This window comes from Thermobia domestica, unplaced genomic scaffold, assembly GCF_964235325.1.
Source record: "Thermobia domestica unplaced genomic scaffold, izTheDome1.hap1.1 HAP1_SCAFFOLD_198, whole genome shotgun sequence".
NCBI lineage: Eukaryota > Metazoa > Arthropoda > Insecta > Zygentoma > Lepismatidae > Thermobia > Thermobia domestica.
This window is the reverse complement of record NW_027655926.1, coordinates 365,433-388,427: the sequence shown is the minus strand read 5'-3', so window position 1 is coordinate 388,427 and position 22,995 is coordinate 365,433. Positions and strand designations below refer to the sequence as shown.

The window sequence follows — 22,995 nt, the reverse complement described above, 5'->3', positions numbered from 1 at the left end:
GTGCCAAACACACACCACTCTATAGTCATGAGTGCCACAAGTCCTTTTCTACGTCTTGGCACCCTAAAGATTGTTGCCTTCAAAGAGAGAGAGAGAGAGAAATAACTTAAGTCTATTGCACTTCCATGCTTAAATAAATACATTATGTAAATAATTGTTTCGTTTTCTGTTTTTATTATTATTATTATTATTATTATTATTATTATTATTATTATTATTATTATTATTATAAATTTCTTAGGAAGTTGACTGCCATATGTATGCACACTGCTCTCCCGTGCAGCGCCTCGTGTATGATTTTCCATACATAAACTATATATTCCAAGTTTGTTGTGTTCGTTCTATAGGTGTGTTTGTAATTAGATGCATATGGCGTAGAAGTCAAAATTTAATGTCCACGCTACGTATATGCAAAACCATAGACAAAGAAATTTATGAACAAAGACATTTATGGCGCTAAAACAAAGGGCAAAAATAAAGAATTACTGGCGGATTGTTGCCCGTTGTGCACAGGTATTAACGGTTAACAGTGTTAAATTTAAACACATAGTTTTAATTAAGCACGAATTTAACTTATAGAGTACAGTGCGGAAAGGCTGAGGAATTTGCTAGGATCGTTACAATATCGAACCCCGTAAAATGTACTGCAAACCTGTCCGCAAGCCCCCCGTAATGTTCAACAGATGTTGTGTATTAATGCTCATTTCAATGCAAACCTATATAGACCTACGCACTTCAATACTCAACGAAGGTGCAGAGACTATTCATGAGTTCCAGTATTAAACTCTCTCACCCAATGTATTCTCCTAACATGTCTCCCAGCGATTACAATATTTTTTGGTATCTCAATCACTTCTTAGTAGGATAGCTTTAACTAGAGACCACTGATTAACCTGGTATTGGATGTTTCACTTTCTTACCTTTGGAGTTGACAGTCATGGGTTGGACTTTTACACGCAAATATCTAATATTAACGACGTTTCTTCTATAATTTCGTAATATTGTATTATTTCTTTGTATTATTCATTAGCTTGGTTAGACTAGTTTAAACACTTTTCTCTTTGCACCTATTCCTTAACGTTGGATAAAAATACACTACCTCTCACCGGCAATCAAATCCAGAACCAATGCACTTGAACCATTTGGCCACAGCAAGGCACATTTAAAAAGAAGTTTGGATTTTGTTAGGAAAATTGTGATTGGGTGTAACATTTAAAAATATATTTCAGAATGGGTACGGATGAAACGCACTGAATTTTCTCGCTCGAATTTCTTAAACTGACTCGTGTTAGGCTGCAGCTATTACTGAAACATTTATTTGGGAAATGCGAATAAAATAATGTTTTAGAAAAGTTTGTTCGAAGCAACTTGCGTCCAAAAGTAAAGTACCCATTCGTCATATTTCTGTTAGAAATAACTTATGCCATACATTAGAATTATTAAGGAGATAATTGTATGTGAACTATGAGCAAAAGCGTCTGAATACTTTCTGAGAAAATCGTTAAAAAAGTCATCCCCAAGAATAAAATATCCATTGTATATCTTTTCAGGACAAACGAGTTATGCTATTTATGAAATACGAACAAAATTGCCAGAGTAATTATCGACAAAATCGTAGGGTAAAACTTGCTCCGAAAAGTAATATACCATTTCTAGCTTTTTAGGATGATGGAATTATACCATATCGTTAGGTTATTTATGTAACATTTATTTATGAAATATGAACAAAATTGGGTCAGGCGTTAATGGGAAAATCGTCGAAGAGTAGGCTAAACTACCTCTTCTGAATGTTTACAGGACGAACGAGTTGTGTCATATTGTCAGGTTATTAATGATACATTTATTTATAAAATGTGATTGAGAAAATTGTTCAAAAAAATGCATCCCATACAGTAAATTACACCTTACATATTTTTTCAGAGCAATGATTCATACTATATTTGTAAAAATACAAACAAAATCTTTACAGCCGTTTTTGAGACAATTCATTAATTTTAAATTTTCATCCTTCAGTAAACTACCCTTATTTTTAGGTGTCGGAGGATATAGAATTCGAAACGATAGTGTTATAAACACAAATCTCCGGGTGTAGATGAAATTCCGGCTGAGTTAATTTTAGCTGGAAGCGAAAAATTGTGGAACAAGATACACAAACGCATTCTCCTTATATGGAACAAGGAAGAATTGCCACAAGAGTGGAAAGAATCAATCATTGTTCCAATTTACTAGAAAGGCGACAAAACTGACTGTAATAATTATCGAGGCATTTCTCTTCTATCAACATCCTATAAAATCCTTTCAAATATTCTGTTAGCAAGACTGACCCCATACGTAGATGAAATTATCGGAGATTATCAGTGCGGATTTAGACGAAATCGATCAACTATCGACCAAATATTTACCATTCGCCAAATACTCGGAAAAAAGTGGGAATACCCCGGTACATCAACTATTTATTGATTTTAGAAAGGCGTACGACTCGGTTAGGAGAGAAACATTATACAACGTTCTTACAGAACTTCGAATACCGAGAAAGCTAATTAGATTAATTAAGATATGTTTAAATGAATCCCAAAGTAAAGTCCGGGTAGGAAAATTTTTGTCCACGAGCTTTCAAGTCGAAAATGGCCTGAAACAAGGAGATGCGTTGTCGCCATTATTATTTAACTTCGTTCTGGAATACGCTATAAGGAAAATCAAAGATAGCAACCAGGGCCTACAGTTGAACGGTATTGACCAGGTTATGGCATATGCTGATGATGTAAATTTAATAGGGGATGATAGGAGAACAATAGAAAGAAATGCAGAGATCTCATTAAACTCTTGCAGGGACATGGGTTTAGAAGTAAATGCAGAGAAAACTAAATACATGGAAGTGCGTCGGGACCGGAATACAGCAAATTATGGATGCGTTAAAATATTAAATAATACTTTTGGTAAAGTGGATAGTTTCAAATATCTAGGATCAATATTAAGAGAGGAAAATCATATTCACGAAGAAATTAAATGTCGACTCAAAGCAGGGAATTCGTGTTACTATTCGGTTCAAAATCTCTTGTTGTCGCGAATTCTGTCGAGGAATTTGAAGCTTAAAATATACAAAACGATTATTATGTCTGTTGTTCTGTATGGCTGCGAAAAATGGTCACTTACTCTGAGGGAAGAACATAGACTGAAAGTATTTGAGAAGAAGATCCTGAGACGAATATTCGGACCCAAGAGGAACGAGAATGGCGGAAACTTCATAACGAGGAACTACACAATTTATATGATCTACCCAACATTGTTAGGGTCGTCAAGTCTAGGAGGCTTAGGTGGGCGGGTCATGTAGCTAGAATGGAAGAAAGTAGAAATGCTTTCAAAGTCTTGACTGGAAGACCAATCGGAAAACGACCATTAGGAAGACCTAGGCGCAGATGGGAGGACAATATTAAGATGGATCTCGCAGAGATTGGAATACGAAGTAGAAACTGGATGCAGTTAGCTAAGAATAGAAGTCAGTGGAGAGCTTTTGTGAACGCGGCATTGAACCTCCGGGTTCCATAGGCCATATAGTTAGTTAGTTTTTTTAAAGTGTTATAAAAACTTCATGTCTAGAATTCGGTCCAGATACGTCGAACAGTATGGCCTCTATTTGAATACATGAAAAAGCGTCACGAACCGACAGACGAACAGATGGAGAGACCTCAAAATTACTTTTTCGATATGTGGGGGCGTGAAACTTGAATTCATTAAAATCTCGAATTCGATTTTTATCACTATTACTACAATTTCTTCTTTCGTCGCTCGAACGTGAAAACGAATAGGAATACAACGACACGTAAGGTGATAATTTGTAATTCCCAAAATTTAATGAGTTAAGTTTAATGTGTTGCCGTGCTAGAATAAAAAGCTTATGCCTGTTTGTTATATCATTTTAATATCAGTTTTTCACGCTACTATATAATGTAGAAATATGGTATGATTATCGTTCATATTCATGCTATCTTTTGGAAATATTCGTGTTCCGCATACATAGATCTGTATAATTTAGCTTCGTTCAACGAAAACATTCCTTACACAGACTAATGATTGCATTTTGAAATCGTGTTTTTGTCGTCGTTAGAATTTAGTAAATATAAGCATAACACTCAAATTAGTTTTTGACTTTTACAGAAAACCAAATTTCTGTAAAAAAAAAAAAGCCCAAAAGAAAAAAACTGCGGCTGACTTAATCCCCACCCTCCTTGTGCAGTGCATAATAAAACGCAAGTTTTATATAAATTATCCCCTACTCTCATTCGTTGCCGCTAGCGCAAATTATAAATAAAATTTTTAAAAAATCATTCCTATAAATCAAAAAGGCCATCTAATCAAAGTAAATAATTTTAAAAAAATAAAAATTAAAAATAAAGTAATTGTTTTTAAGCACTTAATTTGCTTGTAGTTTACTTATTGTATATTATTTGTTTAATCATAATATATAATATTCGTAATTTTAATCTCACGTTAAATTCTTAGCCGTAATCGCTCGTAACTTTATAGTGTATTATAAAGTTTTATAAATTATTTGTTTTAATTTGTTTTTTTATTCATTATCTTTACGGCAAGCACTTTTCTCTTCCCCAATATCTTTTCAGCGGCCGGTGAAAACGGGAACTGCTTATATAGTTTATAATGACCTTTCGTGGGTGCTAAGAGCCACAAAGCCAAAGTTTAAAGCAAATGGTTAAAAAAATGTCGTCTGTTAGCAATCCAAAATAAATCGTCCTATTCCCAATAAACCCACAAAGGTCGGTCATAATTTCTTGCAATTGTGTATATGAAAAAAAGAGAGAGAGGGAGAAAGTCAATACTCTAAAAAGAAAAAAAACAAACACAAGCACACACACACACAGACAAACGATAATTTGACATCAGATTTTTCCTTTCTTCCTTTTTTCACGACAACAAGCATCATTCGATGTAACGTCATGTCGATATAACAAGGGTTAAACTTGGGAAGACTGTCAAGGTCGCGTATGTTATTTTTCCTGTTCTTGACACACAAATCCGAAGTGAGTTGTCTGCTGTTCAAGAACGGTCAGGTAACATACAAGACCATAAACTGAAAACAGTAACTGTTTCCAATAGTACACGTATTCTAATGCTGAATAAATACGTCGATTAAAGGATACTATCAATAATTTATTTCCTTATTATCCTTCCCTGTTTCGGTTCTTATTAACATCAAAGTTATACACTTCCAATAATGTTTTGTTAAAAAAATGGGATGGGATAGGATGGGATTCAATGTGGTGTCAAAATAATAAAATATCTACGAGTCTGCCACTCTATCCACCTAACCACACAGGCTACGTTGTGTTTGTTCTTTTTTCTTAAGAAATAATCTTCATAACCATGGTGCGTACCGCTTCGAACCTTAACATAAGTTTTTCTGTTTTTCTGTTTAATTCTATATTTTCGTACGACATCTTAGTTACAGAAGCTAATTTATATTTGGCAGGCAATCTACACACTAGGTTTTAACCAATAAATGCAACATTTTAGTCCAGTATCCAGTTCCTTGATCCATCTCCTCGACTCCCCTACTGAATTCCCTCCGCAATCGTGCTGTGCTACTGAAAAAATCCCTAGAAATCATCGTTGCTAGTATACACAAAACCGAGCATAATTTTGTTTTTTGTTTATATTTTTATTATTTTATTATATTTTTTGGAAATATCTCCTTAGATGGATTGCTCTCTAATATCTCCACATACACCGTACTAATAACTCAATTTTACCCATAAACGTAAGGAAAAAGGAATAAATGCGGAAAATCGTGAGTTACAGTATACGCGCAATTTTTTTTGCGCATGGGAGTACATGTAGTGCAGGCTTCATGGTGTGCGTGTTCTTCTTTTGTCTCCTGAATTTCGACTCTTAGTAGAAGAATCGTTGCGTTAATGTGTTCTTTATCAATATGTCGGAAAAAAAGAAGCCTTCTGGAAATGTATACAGAAAAAGAAGAGCACAATTAGCGGCTGAAAATGAGAAACAGTCAGCAGCATTAAAGAAATTCTTTCGTACTCCTGAAACAGACAATAGTGGAAATGAAGACGTAGAACCAGAGAATGAGGAAACCAGCAAGGAATCAACAAATATTCCAGAAGATAACAGCACAGTACAGGTAAGTAGGCCTACATTACGTAACGTATTTTCGTTTTATTACGTTTAATAGAGAAGAGGTGTTTACACACGTAACGTCTTAGCAGGCTGGGGTGGGAAGGGTGGTGGCCTCTCAGATAGGCGGCGAACTTCAGGCTCAAAGAAAGTTCTTTCCCCATTGATATAAGTAGCAATAATTACATTCTATACCAACACTGATGCTTGATACATGTACCAAAGCGATGAGACTTTTACTCGTTAGATGTGTATTAACCAACTTTAGCTGTATTTCAAGCATTCATCTATTAATTAAGTAGAGTTGTATTGATGCTGTCAAATCGTTTCGCTACCAGTTAGGAGAAATTTACGATGCTCTTTTCGAAGCATCAAAGGACTCAAAGATAGACGTTATGGGCAAAAATAAGGCTTGTTCCCTGGCTAGGAAGCTCCTGAATTTTAAGTTCGTTTGTGTTGTGGTGTTTTGATATGAAGTTCTTTCTTGTGTTAATGTGGTTAGCCATGTTTTCCAACAAGAATCAGTGGACATTCAGCAAGCAGTTGATCTGCTTAAGAAAACCAAGTGTCGCCTTGAGAACATGCGAAGTGATGAAGGTTTCCAGAATATTTTGGTTGATGCCAAAGTAATTGCTGAAGAGCTCGAGATTCAACCACAATTTGAGAATGAACCAAAACTCCGACCTAGAAAATTTTTGTATGAATCTGAAGACGAACCGATTAATGATCCATACAGTGCGGTTAAAAGTAACTTCTATTTTTGCACATTAGACACAATTATCTGTTCCCTGAATGAAAGATTTCAACAACTGAAGCAGCACAGCGAAATATTTGGGTTTTTGTATGACATCCATCGAATAACGGACAAAGAATATTTACTAAAGTGTTGCACAGACAAAGATCACTGTGATGTTGACGAATTTCAGTTATATCAAGAGCTCTTACTTTTACATTCATTTCTCGGTTCTGAAAGTAGGAGCAAACCGTTGCAAGTACTTACATATATTTGCAAGAACTCCCTTATTGGGTTATTTTCAAATGCAACTATTGCTCTAAGAATCTTGCTAACTATTCCTGTAAGTGTAGCTTCAGCAGAAAAAAGTTTCTCCAAGTTGAAACTTATAAAGAACTACTTACGATCAACGATGACGCAAGAGCGTCTTGTAGGCCTTTCTATGATGTCTATTGAATGTGATGTTCTGTGTGAGCTTGACACTGATACTTTAATTAATTACTTTGCAGAGAAAAAGGCACGAAAAGTTAAATTTACTTAGCATTGTAAACAAGTCAAAGGACAATTTGCATCAAAACTGTATAAAGATATAAAATTATATTACTGGTTGTATTATTTGTATTACGAAATCTTTGTACAATGCTGTTACGAAATATGTTTGTATATTATTTTATTCATATATGTGTTCTCTTTCGCAGTTAAGAAGGTTGTTTATGTATATATGTGTAAATAAATGCTGTATCGCATCATGAATCTTAATTTTATATAAATCGTTGTTTCTTGAATCGTTCTGTAAATTTCTAATCAGTGACGTAGAATATTTTGCATGCTCATGTGTAAATAATTGTTTCGTATATCGTTAACCAAAACTTACTCTGTGTATTTAACTGACAAAAGTTAAGATCTTACTCAGTTTGATAATTGATTCTTATAGTTATAGTTATAGAGTTCAAGGAGTTATGCTTTAAAAGCAGCTATCTGTAAGGTAGCATAGCAAATTTAAACTCAGTAAAACCAATGGGTTGTAGGGGGTGCCATATGGATTCTTTGCCCGGGTGATATTTTCCCCTTCCGCCGGCCCTGTCCCAGACAGTACGAATCAAGGTTGATACTGATGACGTATCTTCTTGTTGTTGGTTTTTAACCTCTGAAGAAATCGTCTCAACTCTAAGAACCAGAGAAATCGAACGTTTGTCATATTAGTATGCATCAGAAGTATCAATATTACAAATGATAAAAATTCCATAATTACCTCAGCAGGAATAGAACCGGCTAGTCCAACATTGAGAAACTGACGCTTAGAAAGAAAAAATTCGATGTACAGAGAATTCAGCAAATCGCATACTCTTTACCAATCGAATGTTGTAATAATAACGGAAGATTCTGATTTTAGTCATGATAAAATAGTGAATTTATTACAAAAAGTAGTCCAGAGAATTATACATCTAAAAAAGGAACCACACTTGTTCGCACACTTACCGAAACCGCCAAACTTTGCACACATGTTCAAGATATCGTGTGTGTAACAGGAAAACTCCGATATCGTGACACGGGCGCCACTTTCCATGTAAATGAAGTGTCAAAATTTTTCGTCGTTTCGAAACGTTCGTTTTTACGGTAGTTCCACATATCATTGAAACGTTATTTTTTCTGAAGCATTCAAGAATGAAACGTAGTTTATATTAAAACAAGAGCACTAAAATTCGTTTTCGTTCGGCCGCTAAAATCGAAAAATGTGAAATTTGAAACAGCTGTTGTTAGAAAGTCGAAATTTCGTACTCATTTTTATTCTGATGCGTAGTTTGCGAGACCGTGCTTAAAGTTGAATAAAGTAGCCATCTTGTGTGTAAAACTGTCCATTGAAAGGTTCAAGGGTGCTCTAATTCTAGCCTGCTTACAAAGATGGTGGAATAACGAAATTTCGTCCAAATGTGTAGATTACAGCATGAAACTCGTATGGCAGAGATCCGGGTTCGAATCCCATCGTGGCAATTATTTTTCTTTATTGGATGGTATTATTTACGTAAGTGGTATTGTAAGTCTGTTATTTCTTTATTATTATAAAGTAAGGAAAAAATCCGACATGTTGAAAAAGTAGTAACTTTTGATTCAATATGGCGGTTGAAATGTTTGTAGCGATAGGACAGTCAAGTTTTGCTATATCATGAAGGTTGAAACTTAGTTTAAGTGAAGAAACAAATCATTGGAAAATTCACCGTCTTGAATGAAAAGTTGCCATGTTGTTGAATTACTTGATCTGCCTTGTTATGTATTTGGAGGGTAATAGAATGTTTATTAATCCAGTTAGTCCCTTGGGTGAGAGGTAACACATCCGCTTACTAAGTGTGAGATCTGGGTTCAATTCCCGGAAAAACCTTGTTTTTTCTTGCTTTTTTCTTATTACCATTGCTTTGTATTAGGATAGTAGTTTCTGTTTGTATTGCGCGGATAAAATATTTTCGTTGTTACATACGTAATGGGACAACTGTTTATACGACAACAGTTGAGATGGTCTCGAGACAAGGCAGTATGTTAGTGTGAAGCTTCGAGACGAGACAGAACTGTTTGAATACAAACATATGTAGCTTTCGAGAGGAGACATGAGTTGCATGACATACTATCGACACGAGACAACGTAAAATTTGGTCTTGTAATAAAACTGTGTAGTTTGTGCAGTTCAAGATGATATGCAAGAAATAATACCGTTTGAAATGAAGTGTGCTTGGTGACAAGTGTGTGCTGTAAAAATAAGTGAATTCATCTACACTACTTTTTTAGAAGTTTACACAGTTCATGGCAAAGCCATGGCCGGGAATCTGGAGACGGAGTCCCTAGCGTGTGGCAGCGAGTTTAACTTCAAATTGAAAAACAAAAAGACGTACAAACACGCAAGAACATGAGGGAGAATCTGATCTTTAGAGGGCTTCGAACCCTCAACAGGCACTCCTCTTGACTCGAATCTTACTGGATTATTATTTTCAAATTTACCTAATTTTACGAACCTTCTTCAGTACTTTATGTTTCCGATATTTATTCCTTTCACTCAATGTTAGTTGTTTCACTCACTTAACAGTTTTCCCCAGTAAGAACAGGGACAAGAAGACAGAAACATTGAAGACAGTTAAAATGACAAAGGTTCTTCGCACGTTCTTCCCTTTCCTGAAGTAAAACAATAATAACATATGGTGAAAATGCAATTTTTGGTCTTCTATCTTCTATGTGTTATCAAATCTGTAAAACCACACGAAGAACAATATTAATACAAATACCTCTTAGCTATTTATGACATAACAATTCCAAAGATCCGAATAATTCTAATATATGTACAAATCATCATTAGTCATCTCCCACCAAAATACTTCATGAGGTTTTCCGACACCCTATTACTTTAGATGTTGTTAATACGCGAAGTTCATTGATTTCGCCACTTATTAACTTACTCTCTTATGATCATCGAAACCTTTAGGATACTTTCCGTAGGTATAAAAAGGAGAAATTTAAATGAAAATGAAAATTAAATTCTTCAGTTTTACGTCCCACGCTTATGCCGGCTAGGCTAAATGAGACAATGATGACGAGAAATGAGGAATGAATAAAGTAATAGGAAACGGGAGAACTCCGAGAAAAGCCACGCAGACGGTGTTTGTCAAACACAAAGTCCACTTGACGCGAGCTGGGATCGAACCAAGGGCCTATGCACCAGAAGTGAACGCTCTACCATTGAGGCACCGCGGCCCCAATCAAGAGCATTTTGTATCCAGGCTTGATTTTGCGTCCAAATACAATTAAAAAAAAAACATGACATTTTCCTTCCCTAAGCCCTTACAGTGAAGTATGTTGCTTTTTCAACAAGACTTGAAATCCCATTAAAAAGTATATGTAAAAGATGTAGCCATGTCATCGAGTTTGCAATAATAATAATAATAATAATAATAATAATAATAATAATAATAATAATAATAATAATAATAATAATAATAATAATAATAATAATAATAAAAGTAAAAATAAGATTACAATAAATCGAACAAGAAAAGCAACTACTACGATGGGAATCGAACTAAAGTGGTCTTCTTGATAGTCCCCTTCGTTAAGATTACGCCACAAATCCCTTACACAACGCTTGTAAACTAAACTACAAAATTTGTAAACTATTTACGAAAGATGAACATACGGCTTCATATTTTACATGATTTGGCTATTACGGAACTCTGAAGCTAATAAAACCTACCATCGTTATCCGTATATGAATTTAGGTCGAGTATATCAATAGGCATGCTGCTACACTTATATTCATATTCACTTCAAAATTGCGGCAAACTGTTCTTTAATATGTGCATGTAATAGGCATTTCAATAAGAAATGTGAACATTTAAATACAAAAGACAGCGCGCTGTAGCGTCAATGATTCGCTTCGTATTGGCCAAGTCATAAAGCTAAGTAAGAGGTCTGTAGTGTTCCGACAGTAAAAGTGCAAGCGTTCAAGCAGAATAGAATCGGTCCTGTAAGACGTACAATAATTTCAGAGTGTGAAGATATCTCTTGACGTGACTACATCTTTACCATGAAATGTTTAATGTGGTTTCATTTTTCCCGTTCTTCCTTTCTTTCGTTTCTGGTGGTTGCTATATAATCTGCACACCCCACTGTTAGGTACTGAGGGATGGAAATATAAAGCGATTGTTTGTTACTTGCACACTAAACCAAGCGTACTAATACTAAATTTCAGCTTTCCATATGTACGGGAATCACCATAAAACTTCTGATGTTCATAAAAGAGTAACTGATGAAATCAACTTTGCGCATTAATAAAATCTAAAGTAACAGGACTACCAGAGTCAAATGTAGCACTTTATCTAAGCTTGGTGACTATATAATCCTAAAACTGAAGCAAAATTGCATCCAGAACGAAGTAATGAGAGGTCAGAAACACACCGAATTGTTTCCAGAAAAGCTATCTTCCGTGGCATCTTTTGAGCTTAACTTGGCAGAAAATTGAAATTATTACAATGTTGGAAAGTAAAACTCATAACGTGTTTGTCATGTTCGTGTCTGAAAGGGTAAGTTTTCATTTATTTAATATCAACAGTATATGTAGAATAGTTCTATTTAATATTTTTCTACTAAATACAAACCTCCATTTGGATTTGAACCTGAGAAGCGTAACATGGAAACGAAATACGCTAACCATGTCTTTAAAAATACTTTATTCACTTATAAGCAGTGTGCGAATTAGACAATCTGTATTGGGGGGGATAAAATTAGGCCAAAGGACATAGTCTGAAGGTTCAAATTTCAAAATGAGACAATAAATGCCTTACCCCCCATATATATATATATATATATATATATATATATATATATATATATATATATATATATATATATATATATATATATATATATATGTGTGTGTGTGTGTATGTGTGTGACATCTGTAATAAATAAGAGATTTATTAATTTAATAAATCTACCGACAATAACTATGCACATATATATTGTCTGACATACACACACCCCACTAAACCTTTCTGAACGTGTTTTAATGTTGTACTCACTCTTGTCCCCGTAGCTCTCTAAGGTTCATTTAGTTAATAATTTGGCTCGAGCGATAGCCATGATCACAAGCATATGTTAATTTTTCCACTCATATTGAAAGCTTCCACTTTGCCTTACTACATACAGGTTGCGAAAAGAAACCTACTTCAGTCTTGTGAAAACCACTAAAATTATCAGTTAAACCGGACATTTTTTTTTAAAGAAAATCTAGATATTAGCCTATCAAATAAGAAATGGATTGTTGCTGGTCCCGATTTCTCACATCAAGGTCAAATCGAAGGCCAAATATTTAAAATCTCTCAATTCAAATTTCGAGCTTGTGCTTCTACTTCCCGCTAAAGCTGTGCTCATCACGACTTTTTTTCTCCAAATATCGATTCCGTGATGGGCACAGGAAGTCAACACTTAAAAATTACTTTACTGTTAGGTTGCAGATGAGTTGATTCACTATGGGCTACGTTATTCAAATGAAGTAAAACATTACACTGAAGTTTTTCAGACAAAATTATTTGCGTCTACAGCAAACTGTACAGCGAAAAGATGGAAAAATGAAGGGTTAACTTAAAAAAAAAAAACGCTCCAGTTGAAATGATTATACAGACACGGACAATGACACGGAGAACCAGTCATATTAACAAATGCTGAAACAAATCTTGAATTATTCGCTTATTCACCTAAAAATCACCTTCATGAACATGTCTGCTCACTAGGAGCGTATCCCCCAGCGTGTACGTTAACATATACTTACGAGAGAATACCTATATCTCAGAATTTGAGTACAGTTTCAAAAGTTCATTTCTGTAAACTGTAAAAGCAGTGATTACTATGCTAATTATCACAAATTAAATGCAACCTTTGAGTTGCATACACACAAACTACTAGGGAATGAAGACCATGTGCTAACAAAGAGTACACATGGAAAATGAAATAACATGTTATAACAAAAATTAAAATAAGATGATAATCGATACAAATATAGAGGATGAATATGACATATCCGAACTTCGCCAAGTATGGTAGAAGAAGCTATTTGTTTACTTCTTGGCCAACCGCTAAGAGTATTTATAAATCTATATGTGGCTTTGTTATACGCAATTAGTACATTCAAATTCACAAACGATGACGAACTGAAGGGTACGAAGGTACAGTTGCAAGTAACAACCGTAGTCATAATAATATAGTTCTACTAAACAACGTTGAAAATAGTGGGTAATTAGGTGGTAAGTAGAAATGACCAAAACTGAACAGTTTACATCGATCATTTCGAAATACAGCTAGAAGATTAAATTTACAAGAAATAACAAAAACCAGTGAAATTTGGAGTTATACTAAGCATAGTTTGAGGGGGAAAGCAAGCATCCCCGGTGGGGATACTTCAGCCGACTTCTTTGGGGGGGAACAAAATGTGATTGAGGGGGAAAATCCCCCTCATCCCCCACGGTAATTCGCACCCTGCTTATAAGCAATTGCATACCAGAAGACACAAACATTGTACTTGATAGTATAGTCTTAATATGTTGCATAGAGGAAAGTTGCAAACAATTTGTTACTAGCAGGAAGTGAACAGCTAATGATTATACAAAGTCACATCTCAATTGAAATCTGTTTCTAAAATATACCAATAGTATGTAACGTTATCCATAGTATTGAACTCAGTAACTGCGAACACATTTAAGCGGGGCTGTTGCCGAATTTACTGATGTAGCTACTTTTCTTGCTAGTCTGACCCTTTTTGAAGTAAAGAACTCTACGTTTACAACTCTTAACACACATTAATTGCAGAAAAGACTGTTTGTTGTGTGCGGCAAATTGATTTCATAATAAAAAGCAAAAATGGAAAGCTATTCCTCCCTTATAACTAGAGGAGCAATAGTTGGGATGTGGGAGGCTGGAATGCTAACAAAGGAAATTGTTCGATCCATCGGACTAGGTATTAAAAAGAGTAAAACATTGAATTGAACGATTCGAAGTAGAAAGAGGAATAGGAATTTCACATAAACAGAAACTGGGTAGACTGCACGTGACAAAGAAGATGAAAATGTGTCGAGCATTAAAGCAAACATAGCAAACATGTTCCCTGCAGAAAAATAAAAACAACTTTCAATCTGGAATGCAGAGCAGAGAAATGTAACTGTACTCATATTATTTGTTCTGTTTTTCACGTTCAACTAACAGATACACATGTCCATGCTCGCTCAGGGTTCGCATAGACACACATCAACAGGCCACAAGAGTTCTGGAACCGTGTAATCTGGAGTGATGAGAAAGTATATAGTTCAGACGAAGGAGGAAACCTGTATGTGTGGCGGCAAGATAACACAAGATATCTTCCAGAGAACGTTCAGCCAACATATAGACAAGACCATGTATATGTGTGTGTTTGGGCATGGATGAGAACAGATGGGGTTGAAGAACTAGTTGATGTATCATCTAGAATGAACGCTGACGAGTATGTTCAAATTTTGGAGGACTGTATGTTGCCATCAGTGCGCTTGGTCTATCCTGCTGAAGAAATGCCACAAATAACTTTTATGCATGATAATAGTAGCGTTCATAAGGCAGGAGTTACTACGGAGTGGTTAAATGAACATCCCGAAATTTCGGTTTTGGACTGGCCTGCAAAATCTCTAGACTTAAATCCAATAGAGAACCTTTGGGGCATGATTGTACGGGTGGGATAACAGACAGGAGAGAACAAAGGAGGCATTCCTACAGCATGTGAAAGAGACGTGGGATAGTATCAGGAACAGACCACAAATACGTGAGAGACTGGTATGTAGCATGCCAAATCGCCTTAGAGCTGTGACATGATAGAAAACAATGGCTGACGTACACATTATTAATCAATGTACTATTACTACTGACTTACTACTACTAGTCACTACTGTTACTTCTAATACAATTATACAAGTCAAAATACCCAGGGCCGTATCCAAAGGGGGCTACGACGGCCATGCCCTCTTCGTCCTAGTATAATAAAATATCTAGTATAATTTACCATTCCCTTCTGTTCAAACCTGCAACTACGGGAGTCATAACAGTGCTGCTCCTCTAATATATAATGCTTACTATAGAGAAGGATAAGTCTCGTCCCCCCTAATATCTATATTGGCCCTACTTACGGCTCTATGGTTAACCACAATTTGGTGGCTGGCTGCGGGTCTGGTTGTCTTTGATACTAGAGTTACCTGTTAATAATGCGGATTTTGTAACCAAAGAAAACACGACAAGTTTAACAGGAACATCACATGCACTTGATTCAAAGTAATGGCCATCACTAGCTACACATTTTCCCCATCTTTCAGGTAATAATTTGTCAATACCGTCTTAATAGCACTTTGCGTCCTTGAAGGCACACTATTCAGATTCCCACTTGTCCACTTCTTCATACGTTGTCAAGTCCTGCCTAGAAAGTGTGTGTGACATCGATCGGAACAATTAGTAATCTGAAGGGGCAAGGTCTGGTGAATTCGGGACGTGAGTTTATACTTTGCAGGCAAGATCCTTTTTCTTGTCGTTAAAACGTTTTGAATGGTGTATTGCTACGTTATCATAAAGCAAAATTAGCTTGTCATGTCTTGTTGCCCATTGCGGGCACTTGACGATCAAAGCATGTTTGGATTGACGATCAAAGCATGTTTAGATTGACGCCAGACACACAGATCCCACTCCCATTGTGATCCCACATTGTCTTCTTTCCGAACCAATATGGCTGTGCAGTAGATGTTGATGGTTGACATGGATCAACCCATGCTGTACGTTTTGTACATTGAGGATGTTCACAATAAATTCCCTTCTTGTTGTCAGTCTCTAATCAATGTAGAAAGTACTTTCCTTAGTTTCGTTAAAGCAAGAATTCACTGGTGATTTTTCGAGTTTCGATTTGTCTTTCGGTAAGCTGATGTGTCACTCACTTCCCATTGCTTCGAAACGATCAGAAGGTGTTTCCTGAGCAACGTTTCATAGTGCGGCGGTCGTTTTTGAGTTTGACACGCATCTTCATCCCATAATGCTTGCAGCAGTTCGACTTCAAACTTTTTTTTGACCTGGTCGTTCGCTATCGTTCACACCAAAATCATCAGTTGTAATGCGTTTAACCCATTGTTCATACGTATCGTGAGATGGCACATGTTAACCATATGCTTCCCGGAATATACGATACCTTTCAGGAGTGTTTTTCTTTAAAATAAAGCAATGAATTAACACCTCTCGCATGTGCTGCTTTTGTTGGCACGAACTATGCCATGTTCAGCGTAAATATATGTATGACGTTGACACTTTTTCCCCACTTGACTTTTGGGAATTTGACGTTTCTTATCGTTGAAACGAAATAACCCAAACAGCACGTCACATTTAAAACATTATACGGCAACTCCATCCGCATCTATTGACAACGATCCGCATTATTGATCGGTACAACTACTATTCTCAGTGCCTTTATACATAATATGTATATTAACATTCTATTTTATAGTTTGACATTTACCCGTGAGAACAGACTTGTAGAGATTGACATGCGATGTGTTTTATTCCGTTCACTGCGACTGTGATGTACTCCTACTCCTACCTTGCTGACTTTCCCTAACTTCTTTAGGTGGTGGTAAAGAGTTCACTATGATGTATTCAACCTTCCGTCTATATCTCTTGTTGTTTGGTGTGAATTTTGCTTTCATATTGCCTTCAAACGCCGAAAGGATGTTCCGCCCTCTGTTCGTCTTTTAATGTCGTTTCTCCAGATCTAAATTTTACAAACCAAGTTTTAATTACCAGCACGAATATCAGTTTTTTACCGTATACACTGGATATATTACGCACTCGCCTCATCGCTATTCGTTTGTTTACGTTTCCAAAGCATCACATGATCTATATGCACTTCTTCACTCTCTAGTTTAGGGGTATACACTACACTTGACAGAACACTCACTGAACCCTAGTCTATTTACGGAAAACAACAACGCAATATTCTCGGTGGCTCATAATGGGTAGACACACACGAAATATTCTGCCTATCTCCATCGGAAGTTATGTATTACTAGACCTCATGACACTAGTCACTAGTACAATAGTAGTAGTAGTAATAGTCACTAGCAGTAGCAAGTCAGTAGCACTAATTCACTGATTAATAATGTGTCCACGAGCCATTGTTTTCTATCACAGCTCTAAGGCAATTTGGCATGCTACATACCAGTCTCTCACATATTTGTGGTCTGTCCCTGATACTATCCCACGTCTCTTTCACATGCTGTAGGAATGCCTCCTTTGTTCTCTCCTGTCTGTTATCCCATTCCCGTACAATCACGCCCCAAAGGTTTTCTATTGGATTTAAGTCTAGAGATTTTGGAGGCCAGTCCAAAACCGAAATTTCGGGATGTTCATTTAACTACTCCGTAGTAACTCCTGCCTTATGAACGCTACTATTATCATGCATAAAAGTTATTTGTGGCATTTCTTCAGCAGGATAGACCAAGCGCATTGATGGCAACATACAGTCCTCCAAAACTTGAACATACTCGTCAGCGTTCATTCTAGATGATACATCAACTAGTTCTCCAACCCCATCTGTTCTCATCCATGCCCAAACACACACATATACATGGTCTTGTCTATATGTTGGCTGAACGTTCTCTGGAAGAGATCTTGTGTTATCTTGCCGCCACATATGCAGGTTTCCTCCCTCGTCTGAACTAAATACTTTCTCATCACTCCAGAGTACACGGTTCCAGAACTCTTGTGGCTTGTTGATGTGCATCCTTGCAAACTGTAAGCGAGCATGGATATGTGCATGTTAGTTGAACCTGAAAAAAAAAACAAATAATATGAGTACGGTTAAATGCAATGTTCTATTTGTGCATCTTCTAGAAGTAAGAAAGTTTTCTGGACATGTTCTAGAGGGGGGACGACCAATTAAGCCCATATCAAATTCTGACTATTGTATTTATCTATATTATGATATTTATTACTATTTATATTTTTATATGGTTTCGCAAGGGCGCAATGTACCCTTCACGGCTTCTTTACCAACACTAAAGGTATGTATTCATTGTACAGAATTGTGCCATACAGGAGAATAAATAAAACAGCTTTTCTTTTATGTGGTTTCGCAACGGCGCCCTGTGTAAAGTGCGCAATGTACCCCTCACGTGTTCATTACCAACACTAAAAGTATGTATTCATTGTACAGAATTGTGCCATACAGAAGAATAAATAAAACAGCTTTTCTTTTATGTGGTTTCGCAAGGGAACCTTGTGTAAAGAGCGCAATGTACCCCTCACGGGTTCATTACCAATACTAAAAGTATGTATTCATTGTACAGAATTGTGCCATACAGAAGAATAAATAAAACAGCTTTTATTTTATGTGGATTCGCAAGGGCGCAATGTACCCTGCACAGGTTCTTTACGAACACGAAAAGTATGTATTCATTGTACAGAATTGTGCCATACAGGAGAATAATTAAAACAGCTTTTCTTTTATGTGCTTTCGCAAGGGCGCCTTAAGTAAAGGGCGCAGTGTACCTTTCACGGATTCTTTACCAACACGAAAAGTATGTATTCATTGTACAGAATTGTGCCACAATGGAGAATAATTAAAACAGCTTTTCTTTTATGTGTTTTCGCAAGGGCGCCTTATGTAAAGGGCGCAGTGTACCTTTCGCGGATTCTTTACCAACACGAAAAGTATCTATTCATTGTACAGAATTGTGCCATACAGAAGAATAAACAAAACAGCTTTTCTTTTATGTGGTTTAGCAAGGGCGCAATGCACCCTTCTAGGGTTCTTTACGAACACGAAAAGTATGTATTCATTGTACAGAATTGTGCCATACAGAAGAATAAATCAAACAGCTTTTCTTTTATTTGGTTTCGCAAGGGCGCCTTATGTAAAGGGCGCAGTGTACCCTTCACGGATTCTTTACCAACACTAAAAGTATCTATCCATTGTACAGATTTGTGCCATACAAAAGAATATATAAAACAGCTTTTCTTTTATGAGGTTTCGCAAGAGCGCAATGTACCCTTCACGGATTCTTTACCAACACTAAAATAAGTATTCATTGTACGGAATTGTGCTATACAGAAGAATAAATAAAACAGCTTTTCTTTTTTGTGGTTTCGCAAGGGCGCAATATAACTTTCACGGGTTCTTTACGAACACGAAAAGTATGTGTTCATTGTACAGAATTGTGCCATACAGGAGAATAATTAAAACAGCTTTCTTTTTATGTGGTTTCCCAAGGGCGCCTTATGTAAAGGGCGCAGTGTACCCTTCACGGATTCTTTAACAACACTAAAAATATGTATTCATTGTACAGAATTGTGCCACACAGAAGAATAAATAAAACAACTTTTCTTTCATGTAGATTCGCAAGGGCGCCTTATGTAAAGGGCGCAGTGTACCCTTCACGGATTCTTTACCAACACTAAAAGTATGTATTCATTGTACAGAATTGTACCATACAGAGGAATAAATAAAACAGCTTTTCTTTTATGTAGTTTCGCAAGGGCGCAATGTACCCTTCACGGGTTCTTTACGAACACGAAAAGTATGTATTCATTGTACAGAATTGTGCCATACAGGACAATAAATAAAACAGCTTTTCTTTTATGTCGTTTCGCAAGGGCGCCTTATGTAAAGGGTTTAGTGCCCCTTTCACAGATCCGTTACCAACACTAAAATTATGCATTCATTGTACAGAATTGTGCCATACAGAAGAATAAATAAAACAGCTTTGCTTTTATGTGGTTTCGCAAGGGCGCCTTATGTAAAGGGCGCAGTGTACCTTTCACGGATTCCTTATCAACACTAAAAGTATGTATCCATTGTACAGAATTGTGACGTACAGAAGAATAAATAAAACAGCTTTTCTTTTATGTGGTTTCACAAGAGCGCAATGTACCCTTCACGGATTCTTTACCAACACTAAAAGTATGTATTCATTGTACAGAATTGTACCATACAGAAGAATAAATAAAACAGCTTTTTTTTTTTGTGGTTTCGCAAGGGCGCAATGTAACCTTCACAGGTTCTTTACGAACACGAAAAGTATGTATTCATTGTACAGAATTGTGCCATGCAGGAGAATAAATAAAACAGCTTTCTTTTTATATTGTTTCCCAAGGGCGCCTTATGTAAAGGGCGCAGTGTTCCCTTCACGGAGTCTTTACCAACACTAAAAGTATGTATTCATTGTACAGAATTGTGCCATACAGGAGAATAAATAAAACAGCTTCTCTTTTATGTGGTTTCGCAAGAGCGCAATGTACCCTTCACGGGTTCTTTACGAACACGAAAGTATGTATTCATTGTACAGAATTGTGCCATACAGGAGAATAAATAAAACAGCTTCTCTTTTATGTGGTGTCCCAAAAGCGCAATGTACCCTTCTCGAGTTCTTTACGAACACGAAAAGTATGTATTCATTGTACACAATTGTGCCATACAGAAGAATAAATAAAACAGCTTTTCTTTTATGTGGTTTCGCAAGGGCGCCTTATGTAAAGGGCGCAGTGTACCCTTCACGGATTCTTTATCAACACTAAAAGTATGTATCCATTGTACAGAATTGTGACGTACAGAAGAATAAATAAAACAGCTTTTCTTTTATGTGGTTTCACAAGAGCGCAATGTACCCTTCACGGATTCTTTACCAACACTAAAAGTATGTATTCATTGTACAGAATTGTGCCATACAGAAGAATAAATAAAACAGCTTTTCTTTTTTGTGGTTTCGCAAGGGCGAAATATAACCTTCACAGGTTCTTTACGAACACGAAAAGTATGTATTCATTGTACAGAATTGTGCCATGCAGGAGAATAAATAAAACAGCTTTCTTTTTATATTGTTTCCCAAGGGCGCCTTATGTAAAGGGCGCAGTGTACCCTTCACGGATTCTTTACCAACACTAAAAGTAGGTATTCATTGTACAGAATTGTGCCATACAGGAGAATAAATAAAACAGCTTCTCTTTTATGTGGTTTCGCAAGAGCGCAATGTACCCTTCACGGGTTCTTTACGAACACGAAAGTACGTATTCATTGTACAGAATTATGCCATACAGGAGAATAAATAAAACAGCTTCTCTTTTATGTGGTGTCCCAAGGGCGCCTTATGCAAAGGGCGCAGTGTACCCTTCACGGATTCTTTGCCAACACTAAAAGTATGTATTCATTGTACAGAATTGTGTCGTACAGAAGAATAATTCAAACAGCTTTTCTTTTATGTAGTTTCGCAAGGGCGACTTATGTAAAGGGCGCAGTGTACCTTTCACGGATTCTTTACCAACACTAAAAGTATCTATCCATTGTACAGATTTGTGCCATACAAAAGAATATATAAAACAGCTTTTCTTTTATGTGGTTTCGCAAGAGCGCAATGTACCCTTCAGGGATTCTTTACCAACACTAAAATATGTATTCATTGTACAGAATTGTGCTATACAGAAGAATAAATAAAACAGCTTTTTTTTTTTGTGGTTTCGCAAGGGCGCAATGTAACTTTCACGGGTTCTTTACGAACACGAAAAGTATGTGTTCATTGTACAGAATTGTGCCATACAGGAGAATAATTAAAACAGCTTTCTTTTTATGTGGTTTCCCAAGGGCGCCTTATGTAAAGGGCGCAGTGTACCCTTCACGGATTCTTTAACAACACGAAAAGTATGTGTTCATTGTACAGAATTGTGCCATGCAGGAGAATAAATAAAACAGCTTTCTTTTTATATTGTTTCCCAAGGGCGCCTTATGTAAAGGGCGCAGTGTACCCTTCACGGATTCTTTACCAACACTAAAAGTATGTATTCATTGTACAGAATTGTGCCATACAGGAGAATAAATAAAACAGCTTCTCTTTTATGTGGTTTCGCAAGAGCGCAATGTACCCTTCACGGGTTCTTTACGAACACGAAAGTACGTATTCATTGTACAGAATTATGCCATACAGGAGAATAAATAAAACAGCTTCTCTTTTATGTGGTGTCCCAAGGGCGCCTTATGCAAAGGGCGCAGTGTACCCTTCACGGATTCTTTGCCAACACTAAAAGTATGTATTCATTGTACAGAATTGTGTCGTACAGAAGAATAATTCAAACAGCTTTTCTTTTATGTAGTTTCGCAAGGGCGACTTATGTAAAGGGCGCAGTGTACCTTTCACGGATTCTTTACCAACACTAAAAGTATCTATCCATTGTACAGATTTGTGCCATACAAAAGAATATATAAAACAGCTTTTCTTTTATGTGGTTTCGCAAGAGCGCAATGTACCCTTCAGGGATTCTTTACCAACACTAAAATATGTATTCATTGTACAGAATTGTGCTATACAGAAGAATAAATAAAACAGCTTTTCTTTTTTGTGGTTTCGCAAGGGCGCAATGTAACTTTCACGGGTTCTTTACGAACACGAAAAGTATGTGTTCATTGTACAGAATTGTGCCATACAGGAGAATAATTAAAACAGCTTTCTTTTTATGTGGTTTCCCAAGGGCGCCTTATGTAAAGGGCGCAGTGTACCCTTCACGGATTCTTTAACAACACTAAAAGTATGTATTCATTGTACAGA

General features: G+C 36.3%; 2 protein-coding genes across 2 annotated transcripts; one reads left to right on the top strand and one right to left on the bottom strand.

The window, feature by feature from the left end:
- Positions 1–6,725: 6,725 nt before the first annotated feature.
- On the top strand, positions 6,726–7,418 carry LOC145676531 (zinc finger MYM-type protein 1-like). The gene has a single exon (XM_081747362.1). It carries the CDS (start codon positions 6,726–6,728, stop codon positions 7,416–7,418), a length of 693 nt encoding a protein of 230 aa, XP_081603488.1.
- Positions 7,419–17,816: 10,398 nt separating this feature from the next.
- On the bottom strand, positions 17,817–18,185 carry LOC145676530 (uncharacterized). Its single transcript, XM_081747361.1, has one exon. The coding sequence runs from the start codon at positions 18,183–18,185 to the stop codon at positions 17,817–17,819; it is 369 nt and encodes a 122-aa protein (XP_081603487.1).
- Positions 18,186–22,995: the final 4,810 nt, after the last annotated feature.